At 44.5% G+C, this 19,893-nt stretch overlaps 1 protein-coding gene across 2 annotated transcripts in view; it reads left to right on the top strand.

Annotated features, from left to right (window-relative positions):
* The first annotated feature begins 3,991 nt into the window (after positions 1–3,991).
* Positions 3,992–19,893, top strand: part of CCNI (cyclin I) — an 86,856-nt gene continuing 70,954 nt past the window's right edge. For both annotated transcript variants that reach the window (XM_082261664.1, XM_082261663.1), the window contains exons 1-2: positions 3,992–4,314; positions 17,893–18,049. In XM_082261664.1, the coding sequence (XP_082117790.1) occupies positions 17,936–18,049 (114 nt within the window). In that variant the 5' untranslated portion in view covers positions 3,992–4,314; positions 17,893–17,935. The remainder of the gene's footprint in view (positions 4,315–17,892; positions 18,050–19,893) is intronic.

Genomic DNA, 19,893 nt, shown 5'->3' with positions numbered 1-19,893 from the left:
TGAGGAGAAGGCACCCCTGAGGTAGTGCGTATGAATGGGAATGTGTATTGAGGAGAAGGCACCACTGAGGTAGTGTGTGAGAATGGGAATGTGTAATTAGGAGAAGGCACCCCTGAGGTAGTGCGTATGAATGGGAATGTGTATTGAGGAGAAGGCACCCCTGAGGTAGTGTGTGAGAATGTGTAATGATGAGAAAGCACCCCTGAGGTAGTGTGTATGAATGGGAATGTGTAATGAGGAGAAGGCACCCCTGAGGTAGTGCGTATGAATGGGAATGTGTAATGAGGAGAAGGCACCCCTGAGGTAGTGCGTATGAATGGGAATGTGTAATGAGGAGAAGGCACCCCTGAGGTAGTGTGTGAGAATGGGAATGTGTATTGAGGAGAAGGCACCCCTGAGGTAGTGTGTAAGAATGGGAATGTGTAATGAGGAGAAGGCACCCCTGGGGTAGTGTGTGAGAATGGGAATGTGTAATGAGGAGAAGGCACCCCTGAGGTAGTGTGTGAGAATGGGAATGTGTAATGAGTAGAAGGCACCCCTGAGGTAGTGTGTGAGAATGGGAATATGTAATGAGGAGAAGGCATCCCTGAGGTAGTGTGTAAGAATGGGAATGTGTAATGAGGAGAAGGCACCCCTGAGGTAGTGTGTAAGAATAGGAATGTGTAATGAGAAGGCACCCCTGAGGTAAGTGTGCAAGAATGGGAATATGTAATGAGGAGAAGGCATCCCTAAGGTAGTGTGTAAGAATGGGAATGTGTAAGAAGGAGAAGGCACCCCTGAGGTAGTGTGTAACAATGGAAATGTGTAATGATGAGAAGGCACCCCTGAGGTAAGTGTGTACGAATGGGAATGTGTAATGAAGAGAAGGCATCCCTAAGGTAGTGTGCAACAATGGGAATGTGTAATGAGGAGAAGGCATCCCTGAGGTAGTGTGTAAGAATAGGAATGTGTAATGAGAAGGCACCCCTGAGGTAAGTGTGTAAGAATGGGAATGTGTAATGAGGAGAAGGCATCCCTAAGGTAGTGTGTACGAATGGGAATGTGTAAGGAGGAGAAGGCACCCCTGAGGTAGTGTGTAACAATGGAAATGTGTAATGATGAGAAGGCACCCCTGAGGTAAGTGTGTACGAATGGGAATGTGTAATGAGGAGAAGGCATCCCTAAGGTAGTGTGTAACAATGGGAATGTGTAATGAGGAGAAGGCACCCCTGAGGTAGTGTGTAAGAATGGGAATGTGTAATGAGCTGAAGGAACCCCTGAGGTAGTGTGTAAGAATGGGAATGTGTAATGAGGAGAAGGCATCCCTGAAGTAGTGTGTAAGAATGGGAATGTGTAATGAGGAGAAGGCACCCCTGAGGTAGTGTGTAAGAATAGGAATGTGTAATGAGGAGAAGGCACCCCTGAGGTAGTGTGTAAGAATGGGAATGTGTAATAAGGAGAAGGCACCCCTGAGGTAGTGTGTAAGAATGGGAATGTGTAATGAGGAGAAGGCACCCCTGAGGTAGTGTGTAAGAATGGGAATGTGTAATGAGCTGAAGGAACCCCTGAGGTAGTGTGTAAGAATGGGAATGTGTAATGAGGAGAAGGCATCCCTGAAGTAGTGTGTAAGAATGGGAATGTGTAATGAGGAGAAGGCACCCCTGAGGTAGTGTGTAAGAATAGGAATGTGTAATGAGGAGAAGGCATCCCTGAGGTAAGTGTGTAAGAATGGGAATGTGTAATGAGGAGAAGGCACCCCTGAGGTAGTGTGTAAGAATGGGAATGTGTAATGAGGAGAAGGCACCCCTGAGGTAGTGTGTAAGAATGGGAATGTGTATTGACTTGAAGGCACCCCTGAGGTAGTGTGTAAGAATGGGAATGTGTAATGACGAGAAGGCACCCCTGATGTAGTGTGTAAGAATGGGAATGTGTAATGAGGAGAAGGCACCCCTGAGGTAGTGTGTAAGAATGGGAATGTGTAATGAGGAGAAGGCATCCCTAAGGTAGTGTGTATGAATGGGAATGTGTAATGACGAGAAGGCACCCCCGAGGTAGTGTGTAAGAATGGGAATGTGTAATGAGGAGAAGGCACCCCTGAGGTAGTGTGTAAGAATGGGAATGTGTAATGACGAGAAGGTACCCCTGAGGTAATCTGTGGGAATGTGTAATGGGGAGAAAGCACCCCTGAGGTGTGAGAATGGGAATGTGTAATGATGAAAATGCACCCCTGAAGTAGTGTGTGAGAATGGGAATGTGCAATGAGGAGAAGGCCCCCCTGAGGTAATGTGTAAGAATGGGAATGTGTAATGATGAGAAGGCACCCCTGATGTAGTGTGTATGAATGGGAATGTGTAATGAGGAGAAGGCACCCCTGAGGTAGTGTGTAAAAATGGGAATGTGTAATGACGAGAAGGCCCCCCTGAGGTAGTGTGTATGAATGGGAATGTGTATTGAGGAGAAGGCACCCCTGAGGTAGTGTGTAAGAACTGGAATGTGTATTGAGGAGAAGGCCCCCCTGATGTAGTGTGTATGAATGGGAATGTGTAATGACGAGAAGGCACCCCTGAGGTAGTGTGTAAGAATGGGAATGTGTAATGAGGAGAAGGCACCCCTGAGGTAGTGTGTAAGAATGGGAATGTGTAATGAGGAGAAGGCACCCCTAAGGTAGTGTGTATGAATGGGAATGTGTATTGAGAAGGCACCCCTGAGGTAGAGTGTATGAATGGGAATGTGTATTGAGGAGAAGGCACACCTGAGGTAGTGTGTATGAATGGGAATGTGTAATGAGGAGAAGGCAACCCTGAGGTAGTGTGTATGAATGGGAATGTGTATTGAGGAGAAGGCACCCCTGAGGTAGTGTGTATGAATGGGAATGTGTATTGAGGAGAAGGCACACCTGAGGTAGTGTGTAAGAACTGGAATGTGTATTGAGGAGAAGGCACCCCTGATGTAGTGTGTATGAATGGGAATGTGTAATGACGAGAAGGCACCCCTGAGGTAGTGTGTAAGAATGGGAATGTGTAATGAGGAGAAGGCACCCCTGATGTAGTGTGTAAGAATGGGAATGTGTAATGAGGAGAAGGCACCCTTGAGGTAGTGTGTAAGAATGGGAATGTGTAATGAGGAGAAGGCACCCCTGAGGTAGAGTGTATGAATGGGAATGTGTATTGAGGAGAAGGCACACCTGAGGTAGTGTGTATGAATGGGAATGTGTAATGAGGAGAAGGCACCCCTGAGGTAGTGCGTATGAATGGGAATGTGTATTGAGGAGAAGGCACCCCTGAGGTAGTGCGTATGAATGGGAATGTGTATTGAGGAGAAGGCACCACTGAGGTAGTGTGTGAGAATGGGAATGTGTAATTAGGAGAAGGCACCCCTGAGGTAGTGCGTATGAATGGGAATGTGTATTGAGGAGAAGGCACCCCTGAGGTAGTGTGTGAGAATGTGTAATGATGAGAAAGCACCCCTGAGGTAGTGTGTATGAATGGGAATGTGTAATGAGGAGAAGGCACCCCTGAGGTAGTGCGTATGAATGGGAATGTGTAATGAGGAGAAGGCACCCCTGAGGTAGTGCGTATGAATGGGAATGTGTAATGAGGAGAAGGCACCCCTGAGGTAGTGTGTGAGAATGGGAATGTGTATTGAGGAGAAGGCACCCCTGAGGTAGTGTGTAAGAATGGGAATGTGTAATGAGGAGAAGGCACCCCTGGGGTAGTGTGTGAGAATGGGAATGTGTAATGAGGAGAAGGCACCCCTGAGGTAGTGTGTGAGAATGGGAATGTGTAATGAGTAGAAGGCACCCCTGAGGTAGTGTGTGAGAATGGGAATATGTAATGAGGAGAAGGCACACCTGAGGTAATGTATGAGTGAGAGGACTGTTACATCCTCTGTGAGTCTGTGTACTGTGTACTCCTCCCCCTCCCCTATTCATCGTGCGCGCACACCCCCGCCTTGTCAGCCCTATCACCTCGCACATATCCTTCCTCCTCCTACCGGCCCTTCTTTTCCTCCCCACCCCCTTAGGAAGTAAAGTAGTCCTCCCTTCCTCTTTCTCTCTGTCTTCCCCCCCCCCCTCATTCCTCTGTTGTCACCCCATCAATTCACCTTCCCCCCCTCCCCCAGCACAAGAAGGAGACGGGCAGTTGACCGGGAGAGGCTCCAACCATGCGCCCCTCCAGCTTCCACAAGCACGGAGGAGAAGCCCTCATCTAAATACATGGGGGTGCCGTTTTATAAGACATATCCCTCTTTATTTTTTCATTTGATTTGTATTATTTTTTAATGGACCGGATGATCTCCAAATGGAGCAGTGAAAGCTACAGCTTTGCGGGGGAGGTGAGCTGTCAGATGACCTCCACCTAGGGGGGGGGGCGGGATTGGGATGGATGGGGGGAGGGTAATGTCTTCATGGACTGTGTACTGTACTAATAAACTGTCATTTCTTCTGCACACTATACACTATGCATTGCGTCCTTGCCACTGTGGCAACCTACCTGCCCTTACATTCATGGACATTACATCACTAAAACTGGACTGACCAATCCGCTTCTACCTTCAGCTTCTTCTGTTAAGCTTTGAAAATGAAAGCTAGAAGCTGATTGGTTGCCATGCAGCACAGCTGCTCCAATGCTGTGTCATAGGTCCCTTGTTTAGGATTCATTTGCAATGATTTATTTTTTTTTTTTGAGACACCTGTTTTGTTGCATTGTAAATATCTTTAGATTGCAAGCTCTTGGGGCTAATACCCCGTCTTGATTGTGTTGTGCATGCAGTTTCCAAGCAGTGACATCATCCTGTGTACAGTCAATGCAGTCACATACAGTACTTGTGCAAGTCCTTTTGTTTGGCATTGTTCTCCGTATCCTATCATGTAGTCACTTGTGTGTTTTTCTTTTTTATTCCATGATTTATAGAAGGTAATCTTTGTGCATTGTGAAAGCTCACCATCTATCTCTGTTTTCTTTTCAATGTAGACTCCTTCCTTGCATGCAGTACCATTGTATTGTATTTACTCTGGATCTTGCTGGGAGATAGTAAACAATGCGAGTACGGCCGATGCTTGTGTTTACAACCATGTAGAGGTGTAAACATTCATATATGTGCATATGCATACAAATTTCAAGAATGCTTTTTCTAGCTCTAAAATTAGAAGTGTGTGGGAGGGGGGAATTGCATGCATATTGATTCATATAGGTGCAGAATACTGACCTGCAAGGCCGCTTGTACACGGGAAGTCTAGCTCCTGTACCTGAAATCCTGTGGTTTTAGTGTGCCCAAGAGGCAGCGGCGTAGCCTCCGTGCCCAAGAGGCAGCGGTGCAGTGTCCAGGCCAGGAGGCAGCGGCGGGGCTTGCAGGCCAGGAGGCAGCAGCGGGGCGTGCAGGCCAAGTTTCAGCGGCGTGGCGTGCAGGTCAGGTTTCAGCGGCGTGGCGTGCAGGCCAGGTTTCAGCGGCGGGGCGTGCAGGCCAGGAGGCAGTGGCGGGGCGTGTAGGCCAGGTTTCAGCGGCGGGTCGTGTAGGCCAGGTTTCAGCGGCGGGTCGTGTAGGCCAGGTTTCAGCGGCGGGGCGTGCAGGCCAGGTTTCAGCTGCGGGGCGTGCAGGCCAGGTTTCAGCTGCGGGGCGTGCAGGCCAGGTTTCAGCTGCGGGGCGTGCAGGCCAGGTTTCAGCGGCGGGGCATGCAGGCCAGGTTTCAGCGGCGGGGCGTGCAGGCCAGGTTTCAGCGGCGGGGCGTGCAGGCCAGGTTTCAGCGGCGGGGCGTGCAGGCCAGGTTTCAGCGGCGCGGCGTCCAGCGGCGGGGCATGCAGGCCAGGTTTCAGTGGCGGGGCGTGCAGGCCAGGTTTCAGCGGCGGGGCGTGCAGGCCAGGTTTCAGCGGCGGGGCGCGCTGAACGTTGTACCAGATGGTACTCGCATTAAGGGCCCTATGCATTTGGGGAGGTATGCCACAGGCTACCACTAGGTACAGTGTTGGGCCCATTCAGCTGCAGCATATTTCAGCCTGCCATAAACTTTAACAGACAACTGGCAGTGGGGCTGGATACTGCACCTGTGCCTCTCGGGTGCACTAAAATGCCAGGATTGCACACACAGGAGTTAGACACCCCATGTGCAAGGGGCCTAATGCATATTTTATGTATGTATAGTGTGTATGTATATATGTATAATTATTTCCCAAAAGTATTGGGATGCCTGCCTTTACATGCACATTAACTTTAATGGCTTCCCAGTTTTATGCTGGCCATACACCATACGAAAAATTTTGTCATCAGGTGTCCTAATACTTTTGACAATACAGTGTATATAAAACATTTTCTCTGTTCTGAACACGGCACTATTTTAACTACCTTTACGCATCTGAATGCCTTAGGCTGATTTTACACTGCTCAGTTGTGAAAACATGGTAAAAACGCTTCTGCATTTCCAGTTTGTTTTCTGGGTGCTTTTACCCAGCATGCATCTGTGAAGCTTGGACATGTGACTCAAAAAACACACCATTTCAGTGGAGACCTGCGCACCAATGATGCAGCATGCAGGGCTTTTCAGAACGCACCACACCTGCAGTGCAGTGGTATGAAGAGTCCTATAGAATTTAAAGCATGGGTGCTCAACCTGTGGCCCTCCCAGCTGTTGCAGAACTACTGACCGTTACAAGCACGACTCCCAAAGTCAGAGGCTTGATTGGATTTGTAGTCCTGCAACAGTTGGATGGCCACAGGTTGAGCAACCATGATTTAAAGGGATTGCTTTTTCTGTTGCATCTTTAGCATGGTAAAAAACGCATAAGTGTGAAAGCAGTCTAAGGCCTCTTACACACGATACTCCTGTTTGAGCATCTCCTTTTGGCCTCTTGCACACAATACTCCTGTTTGAGCAACAACTTTTTCCAGAATTTTTTTTTTTTTATGTATTTGCGCGTATTCGTGCGTATTTGCGTGCATTGAGGCTTAAATTACTGACCAAAAATGCAGATTTTTCTATTTTGTTCTTACTGAAGAATGCACAGCGCTTGTTTACGCGCCTGTGTGCACAGGCACATTACAATGAATGGACTGTATTTTAGCTGTACTGAGCTTTTTCAAGCTGCGAGATGCGCAAACGGGAGTATCGTGTGCAAGAGGCCTAAAAATGCTGCGTTTTTGGCCCCAGATGCAGGAGCCCTCTCTGTGTTTTCTATTTTCATGTTTACATAACAAAATGGATCTACTGTAGTCTTTAGGTTCTGTTCACATTTAGGCAATTTTCTGCTCTAAGCCTCAGCTCTAAAAAGGCCCAACAAGACAAATCCTATTCATTTCAGTGGCCCCTGTTCACATCTGAGCTTTCCGTCGCTTTAAGCAAAATGCCCGTCACTCAAAAAAAGTACATGAGCTTCTTTTTTGCCAGATTACAGTCGTTTTTCTGCTTTTCTTTGATCACTTGTCAACTCAAAACGCATGTACAAAAAGCCTGAAAAAGTAGCAAAGCCTAGATGTGAACGGAGCCTTATATTAAAACAGGGTAGTAGTTGTGGATTCCCAGCACACTGTATTGACAGTACATGGAAGAGCTAATGTATTGGCAAGATATTGTTGAATCAATGCAACATGTCTGCAGATTCAATATATCAGTGCAAAAGCAGTGCTGTAGAATAGCCAGCCTCATCCTAATGCTCTGGGTTGCTACAGTCTTTACATTCTCTTTGCATTGCAGGAAACTTGTCTTAAAAGCTGCCCTTGTTGACCTCGAGTCTCAGTACATTGAGTACTGACTGACCTAGAACAAGTATGCAAATGATTTCTGATTTTTTTTTTTTTTTTTTTCCCCCCACAAATTACTCCAGTTTACGTATTTACGTATTTGGTTAAGGTAAAAACATGAATCGACTGGCTGTTTATATTGTCCCTTTATAAACGAGGCCTACATTTCCCAAGCAGCATACTTTAGTGAAATCACCGTGAGGTCACAAGTCTCAGCTACCATCTATACCTCATGTCTGCTTTAGGCTGAGTTCACACTATTTGAAGAGGAGGAGAATGAATGAGGCATATATGGACTTTAATGGTACCTTAACAAGTTCGGTAAGAAAAAAAGGGTTTCCTCAAACATCATTTTATTATCCAGAAATATATAAAAAAATAAAGGAGAAGCATCTCCATATGTAACCACTTTAAGACCGGAAGGATTTTCACCCTTCCTGACCAGGCCCTATTTTGCGATTCGGCACTGCGTTAATTTAACGGACAATTGCGCGGTTGTACGATGCTATACCTAAATAAAATTTACATCCTTTTTTTCCCACAAGTAGAGCTTTCTTTTGGTGGTATTTGATCACCTGTGCGATTTTTACTTTTTGCGCTATAAAGAAAATAAGAGCAACAATTTTGGGAAAAAAAAAACCCAATATTTTTCATATTCTGCTATATAACATTCTCAAAAAAAATTGAAAAATCTAAATTTTTTAACATTTTAGCCCAATTTGTTTTCTGCTACATATTTTTGGTAAAAAAATCGCAATAAGCGTATTGATTGGTTTGCGCAAAAGTTATTGTGTCTATTAACCACGGGAAAGATTTATGTAATTTTTTATTGTTGTTTTTTTTCTAGTAACGGCGGCGATTTGCGATTGTTTTGCGGGACTGTGACATTGCGGTGGACAGATCGGACCCCTAACTGACACTTTTGGGGGTACCAGTGACATTGCTACAGTAATCAGTCCTAAAAATATGCACTGTTACTGTAATAATGCCATTGGCAGGGAATGGGTTAACCCTGTGGGTGATCAAGGGGTTAAATGTGAGCTTAGGGGAGTGATTCTAAGTGTGTGGGGGGGGGTGTGGCTCCTGAAATGACCATAGAGACATGTAATCCTATATAGAAGGATCACATGGGCTCTTGGATCGTTCCAGAGAGAAGAACGGTCAGCTGTGTTTACAACAGCTGCTCATCCTTCTCTCTCAGCGGGGAACGATCGCGGGTGTCAGGCGGGAATCGGACCTGTGCATCGACTTCCCCGCTGCCAAGTGGGGGCGGGAGCACGCCCACCCCCTAGAATCCCGCATGCGACCGACGTAGGTCTACGTCGGTTTGCACAGGAGAGCCACCCTGCCTCAGTAAAAAGGCGGTGGGTTGTCGGGAAGCGGTTAAAACATAAATACTAAATGTTCAACTGCGATTATTCAGTACTTTTACACTTGTGCTCTACAAATAATACATCACAGATGGAGTCACCCCCCCCCCCCAAAAGTATCGCGGCTATTAGTATTAACAATACCATCTGGAATGATTGGTTTCGCGAGACATTTGCCGATTCTTCAGGAGCCTATTATATCCTCATACAGAGCATCTAATACCTTATTCTACGCAGAGCCCCACCCCAGGAGCACAGGGAAAACGCTTTCCCAAGCAAATGTGGGAATTCCATTCCTCAATGGGAGGGTCAGAATGCAGGGTTCCGTTATCGTGTTTGTATATGATGGGCAACTGAATCGTATCCTCCAAAGTTGGCTCCTGAAGAAGCGGCAAATGTCCCGCGATACAAGTTAATTACAAGTGTAGAAGTACTGAATATTTGCAGTTGAACATTTTGTATTTGTGTTTTAAATATGGAGATGCTTCTTATTTGTTACGGTACCATTAAAAGTCCATATACGCCTCATTCTCCTCTTCAAATATTAGGCTGTAGGTAACCCTTTTACCTTTTATTCTATCGACACCCCCTTTGTTTCTTGGGGTCACACTATTGGGAATTGGATGTGGGTTCCCTGCATCCAATTTACATGTCAGGAGCCTGTGTCTAGCCCTCAAAGGAGCCGGTTCACACCGCTCTGGGACGGCTGCGGAGTGAATTGCACAGGAGCCCTTTGCGTCTTCTGGTCCGTTTCAGGACCGGAATCGTACATGAAATGGTAAACAGGGACGCACCGAACCCCTGCTGTTAACTGCTCTGCCTTGAGGTATGAATCCAGCAAAGAGATCTCCTGGTATGCATTGTCTGCCCCCTAGGTTGGTGTCACACAAGTGATCCTGTCCTGGTGAAAACACCAGGACTATATTCCAAAACCATCCATGCTCCAACAGTAGTGACCAATTTACTTCTTTGTAGTGTGTTATCCTGTATTATTGCATGTTAACGTACGTTGTGTTAAGGCAGCCAAAATGCATTGGTTGCCAATGCACCTTTTACCGTGCCGCAAATCGTACACTTTTTTTTTTTTTTTTTGTGTGTGTAATGAAACACATTTAGTCTGTTACCTTGGTGCCTTTTGGGTGCTATTCAAAATGGAAAAAAGGAAATGGTGCCAGCAACCTGTAGTGGTAATAAGAACCGTCTGTGAGAAATCAGTGCTAGACTCCAGGCACTTGTCAGCCCATTCACACTGACGCGACAGGATTTTGTGGGGCGACCTTTGAAGTTGCGGTGCACATCGTGCACCGCGACCTCGGCGCGACTTGCACGGACTTCATATAATTGAAGTCAATGCAAGTCGCCTCCAGGTCGCCCCAAAGTAGTACAGGACCCTTTTTCTAAGTCGGAGCGACTTGTGTCGCTCCTATTAGAACGGGTCCTGTACTATTCAATGGCGAGCGACCTACCGCGACTTGTCAGGCGACCAAGTCACCTGACAAGTCGCGCTAGTGTGAATGGACCCTGTAAGTACCTGATTTCTAAAACTCAGCAGCTACAGTATTTGTAGCTTCTGACTTAAAAAAAAAAATAAAAAAAAAAAAAAAAGAAGATCCTTTTAACCACTTGACTTGACCTCTGGAAGAACTGACAATTGCGCAGTCATGCAACACTGTACCCTATTAAATTTATATAACTTTTCTTCCCACAAATAGAGCTTTCTTTGATCACTGCTGTTTTTTTGGTTTTTTTTTTGCACTATAATCGAAAACAAAATATATATTTTTGAGTTTCTGCTATAATACATATCTGGTAAAAAAATAAAAATCCTGTTCCTTCATAAATTTAGGCCAATATATATTCTACGCATTTTTTGAAAAAAGTGAATAAAATCCCAATAGGTGTATATAGATTGTTTTGCGTGAACATTAAAGCATCTACAAACTATGGGAAGTATACTGGAATTTTTTTTTTATATTAGTAATGGTGGTGATCAGCTACGTATAGCGGGACATTGACACAGTAGTATGGCAGGCAGTCTGGCACTAACTGACCCTTTGTGGGAACCAGTGATACAGTGTAATACAGTGATCAGTGCTAAAAATATACACTGTCCCTGTACTAATTTGGTTGGGAAGGGGTTAACATCTGGGGCGATCACAGGGTTAAATGTGTGCCTAACAGTGCTTGGTGCTTTTACTACGGGATGTGTTAGTTTTTATTCCCTGCTTTGCAGGGAAACACAAAACAGCACATCCCCGCTGACGGGATAGACCTACTGTATTGTTTACATTCACAGAGCTCTGTCCTGTCATCCTCTTTGCTGATCAGTGGTTGCCCACAGTCAATCATTGGCCAGAACCCACTGATTGGCTTATGCTGTGATTAATACCAGTACAGCCGGCGCGGCCCCTACCCAAACGTGCTGGATCGCGTATCTAGTACGTGATCCAGCACAGGAGAGCCGCTTTGGCCCTGTGCTCCTAAGTGAGGCGGTTGGCAAGTGGTTACTGTTGCTGGAAAATCATTTTATTTTACCAACTTACCATTTTTTTTTAAAGTATAAAGTTTTAGTTTAAAAAATAAAGTAGAAAAAAAAAATCTTAGAAATGTAATCACTGTAACTGCCTTTACTATACTATATGGCTGCTTGGCGCCATTCTATCTTTGTTTACACTTCTGCAGGTACCGGTTTCCGAAGCCTGAATCTGAGGAGGCAGTCCTGATTTAGCCAATTACAATGATTTTGTGTCTAGTTCCAAGCTAAACCTCCAGGCATTCGTTTTCATATTTGCTACTGTTGTAGCAGTTTAACCACTTAACGACTATTTACTGCGGCACTCAGCCGCTTACAGGCAAAGTGACGTAGTACTACATCACTCACCCACAAGCCTGTAGGGGGCGAGCGCGCGCCGCTCGTTCCCTGAGGAGCCAGCGCGTGTGACCGGCAGCTCCGATGTCCGCCGGCCACTCGCGATCTCCCGCAGGAGAGGGAGAAAGACAGACGGCTGATGTAAACACAGCCGTCTGTCATTCTCACTAAAGTAATCACAGAGGCTATGTGATCCTGCTATGTAGGATTGTATGTCTCTCTGATAACATCACAAGCCACGCCCCCCCACAGTTAGAATCACGCCTCTAGGGACATACTTAACCCCTTGATCACCAGTAAAGTTAACCCCTTCCCTGCCAGTTTAATTTTTACAGTAACAGTGCATATTTATAGCACTGATTACTGTAGTAATGTCATTGGTCCCCCCAAAAGTGTAAAAAATATCAGTCAGGAGTCCGATCTGTCAGCTGCAATGTTGCAGTCCCGCAAAAAAAATCGCAGATCACCGCCATTACTAGCTAAAAAAAAAAAAAATTACATAAATCTTTCCTGTAGTTAGTAAACGCAATAACTTTTGCACAAACCAATCAAAATACGCTTATTGTGATTTTATTTTTTAACAAAAATATGTAGCAGAAAACAAATTGGCCTAAAATGTTAAAAATTTTGATTTTAGATTTTTTTTTTTTTTGAGAATTTTTATATAAAAAAAAATGTGAAAAATATTGTTATTTTTTCAAAATTGTCGCTCTTTTTTTGTTTATAGCGCAAAAAATAAAAATCGCACAGGTGATCAAATACCACCAAAAGAAAGCTCTGTTTGTGAGAAAAAAAGACGTCAATTTCATTTAGGTACAACGTCACACGACCGCGCAATTGTCCGTTAACATCACGCAGTGCCGAATCGCAAAATAGGGCCTGGTCTTTGAGCAGCCAGATCCTCCAGGGCTTAAGTGGTTAATATTGTGTGTGTGTATGTATGTGTATATATATATATATATATATATATAGCACAATTGACACGATTCTAATCTTTTGGCTCTATACACCACCTCAATGGATTTGAAATTAAATAAACAAGATGTGCTTTAACTACAGACTTTCAGCTTTAATTTGAGGGTATTTACATCCAAATCAGGTGAAAGGTGTAGGAATTACAACAGTTTGTATATGTGCCTCCCACTTTTTAAGGGCTGCTCAGCTGTTCAATGGCCAGGTGTGTGCTATTCCCTCATTATCCCATTTACAAGGAGCAGATAAAAGGTCCAGAGTTCATTTCAAGTGTGCTATTTGCATTTGGAATATGTTGCTGTCAACTCTCAATATGAGATCCAAAGAGCTGTCACTATCAGTGAAGCAAGCCATCATTAGGCTGAAAAAAACAAAACAAACCCATCAGGGAGATAGCAAAAACATTAGGTGTGGCCAAATCAACTGTTTGGAACATCCTTAAAATGAAAGAACGCACCGGTGAGCTCAGCAACACCAAAAGACCTGGAAGACCACGGAAAACAACTGTGGTGGATGACCGAAGAATTCTTTCCCTGGTGAAGAAAACACCCTTCACATTGGTGAGCCTCAAAAACAGGAAGGCCAGATTAGAGTTTGCCAAACATCTAAAAAAGCCTTCACAGTTCTGGAACAACATCCTATGGACAGATGAGACCAAGATCAACTTGTGCCAGAGTGATGGGAAGAGAAGAGTATGGAGAAGGAAAGGAACTGCTCATGATCCAAAGCATACCACCTCATCAGTGAAGCATGGTGGTGGTAGTGTCATGGCGTGGGCATGTATGGCTGCCAATGGAACTGGTTCTCTTGTATTTATTGATGATATGACTGCTGACAAAAGCAGCAGGATGAATTCTGAAGTGTTTTGGGCAATAGTATCTGCTCATATTCAGCCAAATGCTTCAGAACTCATTGGACGGCGCTTCACAGTGCAGATGGACAATGACCCGAAGCATACTGCAAAAGCAACCAAAGAGTTTTTTTAAGGGAAAGGAGTGGAATGTTATGCAATGGCCAAGTCAATCGCCTGATCTGAATCCGATTGAGCATGCATTTCACTTGCTGAAGACAAAACTGAAGGGAAAATGCCCCAAGAACAAGCAGGAACTGAAGACAGTTGCAGTAGAGGCCTGGCAGAGCATCACCAGGGATGAAACCCAGTGTCTGGTGATGTCTATGCGTTCAAAGTCCCAATATTTATGGACCTGACTGTATATGTGTATGTATGTATATGTGTGTGTGTGTGTGTGTGTGTATATATATATATATATAATTTGCCTTGGTGACCATTAGCTCAGTTGCTATGAGCCAAAGACCATATAGTAATCTAAACATTTGGTGATGATTCCTTTTTTTTTAAGTGATTATCTCTTAAGCTTTGCCAAATTCCTGTAAAATATTAAACAATATTTTTTTATTGCAGAGATTCATGTGATATAAACTATTTCATCATGCTTGTATGGCAGGCAGCTTGTAGTATATAGGCCAAGAGTGAAGGTAATAAAGCAGTAGAATTAGTTTGTACTGAAATTCAGAATTATTCAACCTTACTATCAATGAGTCAACTTATTTGTTTTGAAAGCTCTTAAAATCTTGAACAGACCTACTATTGAATGGAATCCCAGACATATTAAACAATTTTTAATATGTAAACCACATTCACCGTTACAATTCCATTTGTTCGATGGAAACTTTCCATCCTTCTCCCTTGAATTTTCTCATGCCTATGGTGGAAAACAATAGTCGATTTGACCCCACTAACCACCATTAGAAAATCAAACTAATGTTCCAAACGCAATGCTATGCTACTAGTGTATGGTCAAGCTGAATGGTAGCAGATTGCTTTCAGACACAAGAGCTACAGTAGATAAAGATAAGGCTGGGAAGTCTGAAATTTTAACTTTAGTTAAAAATAATAAAATAACGTGAATGAAATTCTCTTACACAAAGCTCTACCTGTTTGTCTGCAGTCTTCTCTCCTCTACAACCTTCCAAGGTACACAGTTTAGATGGCCTTTTTTTAGCTTCAAGGAAGCAGGAGGCGGGAATCTGATGTCAAATACTGAACAGAACCATGCAGCCTATAAAGCCTGGTACACAATATTCCTGGGTTAAAAAAAAAAAAAAAAATTGTCTGCTTCTGCCGGAGCTGCTGTACTAATGATCCGGCGTTAGTACAGCTACCCCCCCCCCACCACTGAGCTGTTGTGTTCTGATAGGGAGGGGGCCCACCTGTCAGAACACTGATCATCGCTCTCATCCATTGGCTGGGCTTTGGAGCCATAGGGAGCCTGCTTTTTGAGTTAGGAACACAGTGCAGCTTGAAAAATGTTCTAAAAACCGGTGTGGATGGAAGGTGTATTGGCTATTGTGAAATATGGTGTGTTTTTAAAGGAATTTTACAGCAAAAGTCATAGAGAAGAGCAGAGAATGTTGATAATCTGATGTTGTAAGAAGATAATTTTGCAGGGCTGATTGCTCCGAAAGCTCATTGCATGGTTTAAAGGATGTTACTATCTGGAGCTAGGACCTGTCATTTGTGTTAGCTATTCGTTTTTTTCTGGTTTACATTCAGGCCCCATGCACACGGGGCGTTTTTAACGCCGCTGTAAGTAGCGTCAGGCGTTTTCTTTTTGCAGCCTAAAAACGCACCTCCATGTTGTTCTATGGCCTCAGACGTTTTTGAGCTGTAAGTGGCCTAGGCGTTTTTAAGCTGCAACAAGAACCCACGACCCGCGCATTCTGAGGACCAGCGTTACAGCTGTAAAAACGTCTGGCGCTGCTAAAGGCTGAATAACGTTGCTATAACGTTGCTTAACGTGCGTTAAGCCACGTTATACGTTTTTTTTTTTTCCATTCAAAATCAATGGAACCTATTGATTTGAATATAAGTCGCACCGCAAGTCGGATCCGACTTGCGCTGTGAGAATCTTGAGGGGGAACTCCACGCCAAAATGGAAAAAAACGGCGTGGGGGTCCCCCCCAAAATCCATACCAGACCCTTATCCGAGCATGCAGCCCGGCAGGCCAGGAAAGGGGAGGCGACGAGCGAGCGGCCCCACCCCCCCTGGACCACACCAGGCATCATGCCCTCAACATGGGGGGGTGTTGGTGCTTTGGGGCAGGGGGGGCTCTGCACCGCCCACCTCAAAGTACCTTGCCCCCATGTTGATGAGGACAAGGGCCTCATCCCCACAACCCTGGCCGGTGGTTGTGGGGGTCTGCGGGCAGGGGGCTCATCGGAATCTGGAAGCCCCCTTTAACAAGGGGGGCCCCCCAGATCCTGGACCCCCTCCCTATGTGAATGGGTAGGGGTACACTGTACCCCTACCCATTCACCCCATAAAATATGTGAATTACGACAGGAGACGTTTTGGAAAGTTTATTTAAAATCTTCATCCGGTCTTCTCCACTCCGGTCTTCTCCACTCTGCTCTTCTGATCTTCTCTCTGCTCTTTTGCTGTCCGCTCTTCTGCTCTTTTGCTGTCCGCTCTTCTGCTCTTTTTTTTGTTTTTTATGCTCTTCTGCTCTTGGCTCTTCTCTTCTTCTTCCTCCGGTCCTCCTCCGATGTCTCCGGTGATTATGCCGGTCTCTGCAGCTTGTTATATAGCCATTAGGGGCGTGGCCTATAGATGACGTCACCGGTAGACCCCGCCCCCTTATGCCACAGATGACGTCGTATGTGACATAAGGGGGCGGGCCTCCCGGTGACGTCACCGAGCGGCCACGCCCCTAATGGCTATATAACAAGCTGCAGAGACCAGAGACCGGCATAATCACCGCAGACATCGTCGGAGGAGGACCGGAGGATGAAGAAGAGAAGAGCAAAAGAGCAGAAGAGCAGAGTGGAGAAGAGCAGAGTGGAGAAGACCGGATGAAGATTTTAAATAAACTTTCCAAAACGTCTCCTGTCGTTATTCACATACACTGCCTTTTATGGGGTTAATGGGTAGGGGTACAGTGTACCCCATACCTATTCACATAGGGAGGGGGTCCGGGATCTGGGGGGCCCCCCTTGTTAAAGGGGGTTTCTAGATTCCGATGAGCCCCCTGCCTGCAGACCCCCACAACCACCGGCCAGGGTTGTGGGGATGAGGCCCTTGTCCTCATCAACATGGGGGCAAGGTACTTTGAGGTGGGCGGTGCAGAGCCCCCCCTGCCCCAAAGCACCAACACCCCCCCATGTTGAGGGCATGATGCCTGGTGTGGTCCAGGGGGGGTGGGGCCGCTCGCTCGTCGCCTCCCCTTTCCTGGCCTGCCGGGCTGCATGCTCGGATAAGGGTCTGGTATGGATTTTGGGGGGGACCCCACGCCGTTTTTTCGGCGTGGGGCTACCCTCAAATTCCATACCAGACCCGAAGGGCCTGGTTTGGAACCTGGGGGGGACCCCCACGCCGTTTTTTTCCCATTTTGGCTTTGAGTTCCCCCTCAAGATTCTCACAGCGCAAGTCGCGCCACAATTCGCATCATCCTAATCCGACTTGCGGTGCGACTTCCATTCAAATCAATAGGCTCCCATAGGGAACCATTGATTTTGAATGGAGGCAGAAAAAAAACGCTGCTAAAAGCAACGTGGCAAAATGTGCAATAACGCTAATGGAAAAAGCTACTGAAAGCACGTTTTTACAGCTGCGTCAGAACTAACTTTGACGCACGTTTTTTTTCTAACGCTCTGTGTGCATGGGGCCTCAATTTTGAATGGAACTAACAAAAACAGTGTTTGGTTTAAATAGTTACCTCCTTCCAGGTTTTTTAATGCATGGTTTAAAGTTAAGTTAACTTAAGTTAAGGTTTAAAACATTAATGTGGCTGGAGGAATCTCCCCTGCTTGCTGTCGTATTCTGACACCAGCAATTGCATTTTAGTGGTAACCTTGTTGTAGATCTACCCTAATAATATTTTGTGTGGGCAAGCTAAAGGCTATGTGTTTTGAATATATTCTTTTTAAAAATCCATATTTTTGTATTTCAGGTAGCTGTATCTGGTTGGGTGGCAGGCGTATCCAAGGGGTACCATGAAGTACTCTGGACCCCTGGAGAGCCAGAGACTGTCCTTTCTTTTAGAAAGGGCAGTCTCTAGAGAAGCCCAGATGTGGAAGGTGTGCGTGCACAAGACCCCAACCAACCAGGTAAGATCTATATATATATATTTTTTTGAAATGGAAAAATATGAATGAAATATATATTTTATGTTTAAATAATATTTCCTGTGCTAAAACCGGAAATGTGTACTGAAACTTTGGTTTACTGTTTTTTTCTGTGGTTATATAATTTAACATGGATTAGCACGCTAAGAAGAGCCCATGGGAAAAATAAGGCTTATGGGTGACTTTTTTAAAGCCTGCTTGACCTAAGTTATGCAGCCTTTGTAGATATGCAGGTGCTTCCTATGCTAATGTCATGTTAAACAATAGGTCTTTAGAGAAATAGGTCTGTGCTGTACACAAAATGACTTATTTTAGTCTTGTTAAGGTTCTTTCAGCAAACCGAGAATGCAGCTGACAAAGATGGAAGCTAGTACATGTTTTCTTAGTGTTTTCAGACACGTTGCACTCTTAAAAACCACTTTAAATTTGTTTATTCCCCTTCTTTGGTAAACTTTTTTTTTCTTTAGCATGCATTGCCATAGTAAAATCGCAAAGAAAAATATTTCCTCAACACCACTTGATATTCAAAGTGGTCCTTGCACTAAAAGGCATAGTGGCTTCCCATTTGCCGCATTAAAGCATTAAAAAAAAAAAAAACCCATGTGGGTAAAAAAGTTAGAAAATCTACTTGCCTTATCCCCAGCTTTGGAGTGAATGACACAACCTTTCGGGTAGGATGCTGGGAAGGAGGAGTTTCTCGCATCTTATAAAAAAATGCTCCAGCACAGTGCAGGAGTGTCTTCAAGGATCTTACCAGAAGGATCCTTTAGATGAGTGGATTTTTTAACTTTCTTTCAGACTGTTTGTTTTTATTTATTTTTATTTTTTTTAATTTTAAAGCTGTGACTTAAAAAATGGGGTGGCAAAATAGAAGTGAACTTTTGCCTTTTTAGTACAAGGTCTGCAGTGCAAGGTCTGCTTTAAAGTCTAACCTGTCATAATAAATTGAATTTAGCAAACAGAAGTGCCCTACAGGGGTATATGTACCACCAGACACCATCAGTAGATGTCTTCTGCTATGTCTCAGTGATATGTACTGTAAACCTTCTCAGTATCACTTAAAACTGTTTCTCAGTGGGGGGAAAAAATTTCACTAAGCCATTAGAGGCAATGAAGGGTAAAAAACCTGACATGGCATAAGTGCGGACAAAATCCCGCAGGAAGTGTCTGTCTTCCATTTGTATCACGACTTTCATCTGTGACCAGAGGTGGAAATGCAGTATAGTTGAAGGAACCACTCTAGAATGTCTCCATGGTTCAATGCACCAGATACGCAGACAGAACATTGCAGTAGTTAACAGGTATGTTTTTTCATAATGCCCTTTTTATGGTTGACATACTTCAGCCAAACTGTGTTTAAACTGATGTGATTGTGTACAGCCATTTTCAGTATTTAGTTATATAATTACATTTTTAGCTAAACACATTTTAGAAACTATTTTTAACTCAAACTCCACTCTAGAAAGCAAATTAATAAATTAGCTATTGTCTATTGACTAATGCTACTGACTTCAAACAGTCTTCCTTTATAATAAATACTGAATATCTCAGCGTGGTTGCATTACTTTAACCACTTTACCACCGGAGGATTTTGCTGTCTTACGTCTGGGCCACTTTTTGCGATTCTGCACTGTGCGAATTTAACTGACAATTGCGCGGTCATGCAACACCGCACCCAAACTAAATTTACATCCTTTTTTTCCCACAAACAGAGCTTTCTTTTGGTGGTATTTGATCACCTGTGCGATTTTAACTTTTTGCGCTATAAATAAAAAAAGCGACAATTTTGAAAAAAATAACAATATTTCTCTTACGTCCTCCGACAG

Source organism: Pelophylax lessonae, assembly GCF_965119305.1.
Source record: "Pelophylax lessonae genome assembly, chromosome: 1".
Taxonomy (NCBI): domain Eukaryota; kingdom Metazoa; phylum Chordata; class Amphibia; order Anura; family Ranidae; genus Pelophylax; species Pelophylax lessonae.
Note: the sequence above shows the minus strand (reverse complement) of the source record. Positions and strands in the feature narration are given on the sequence as shown.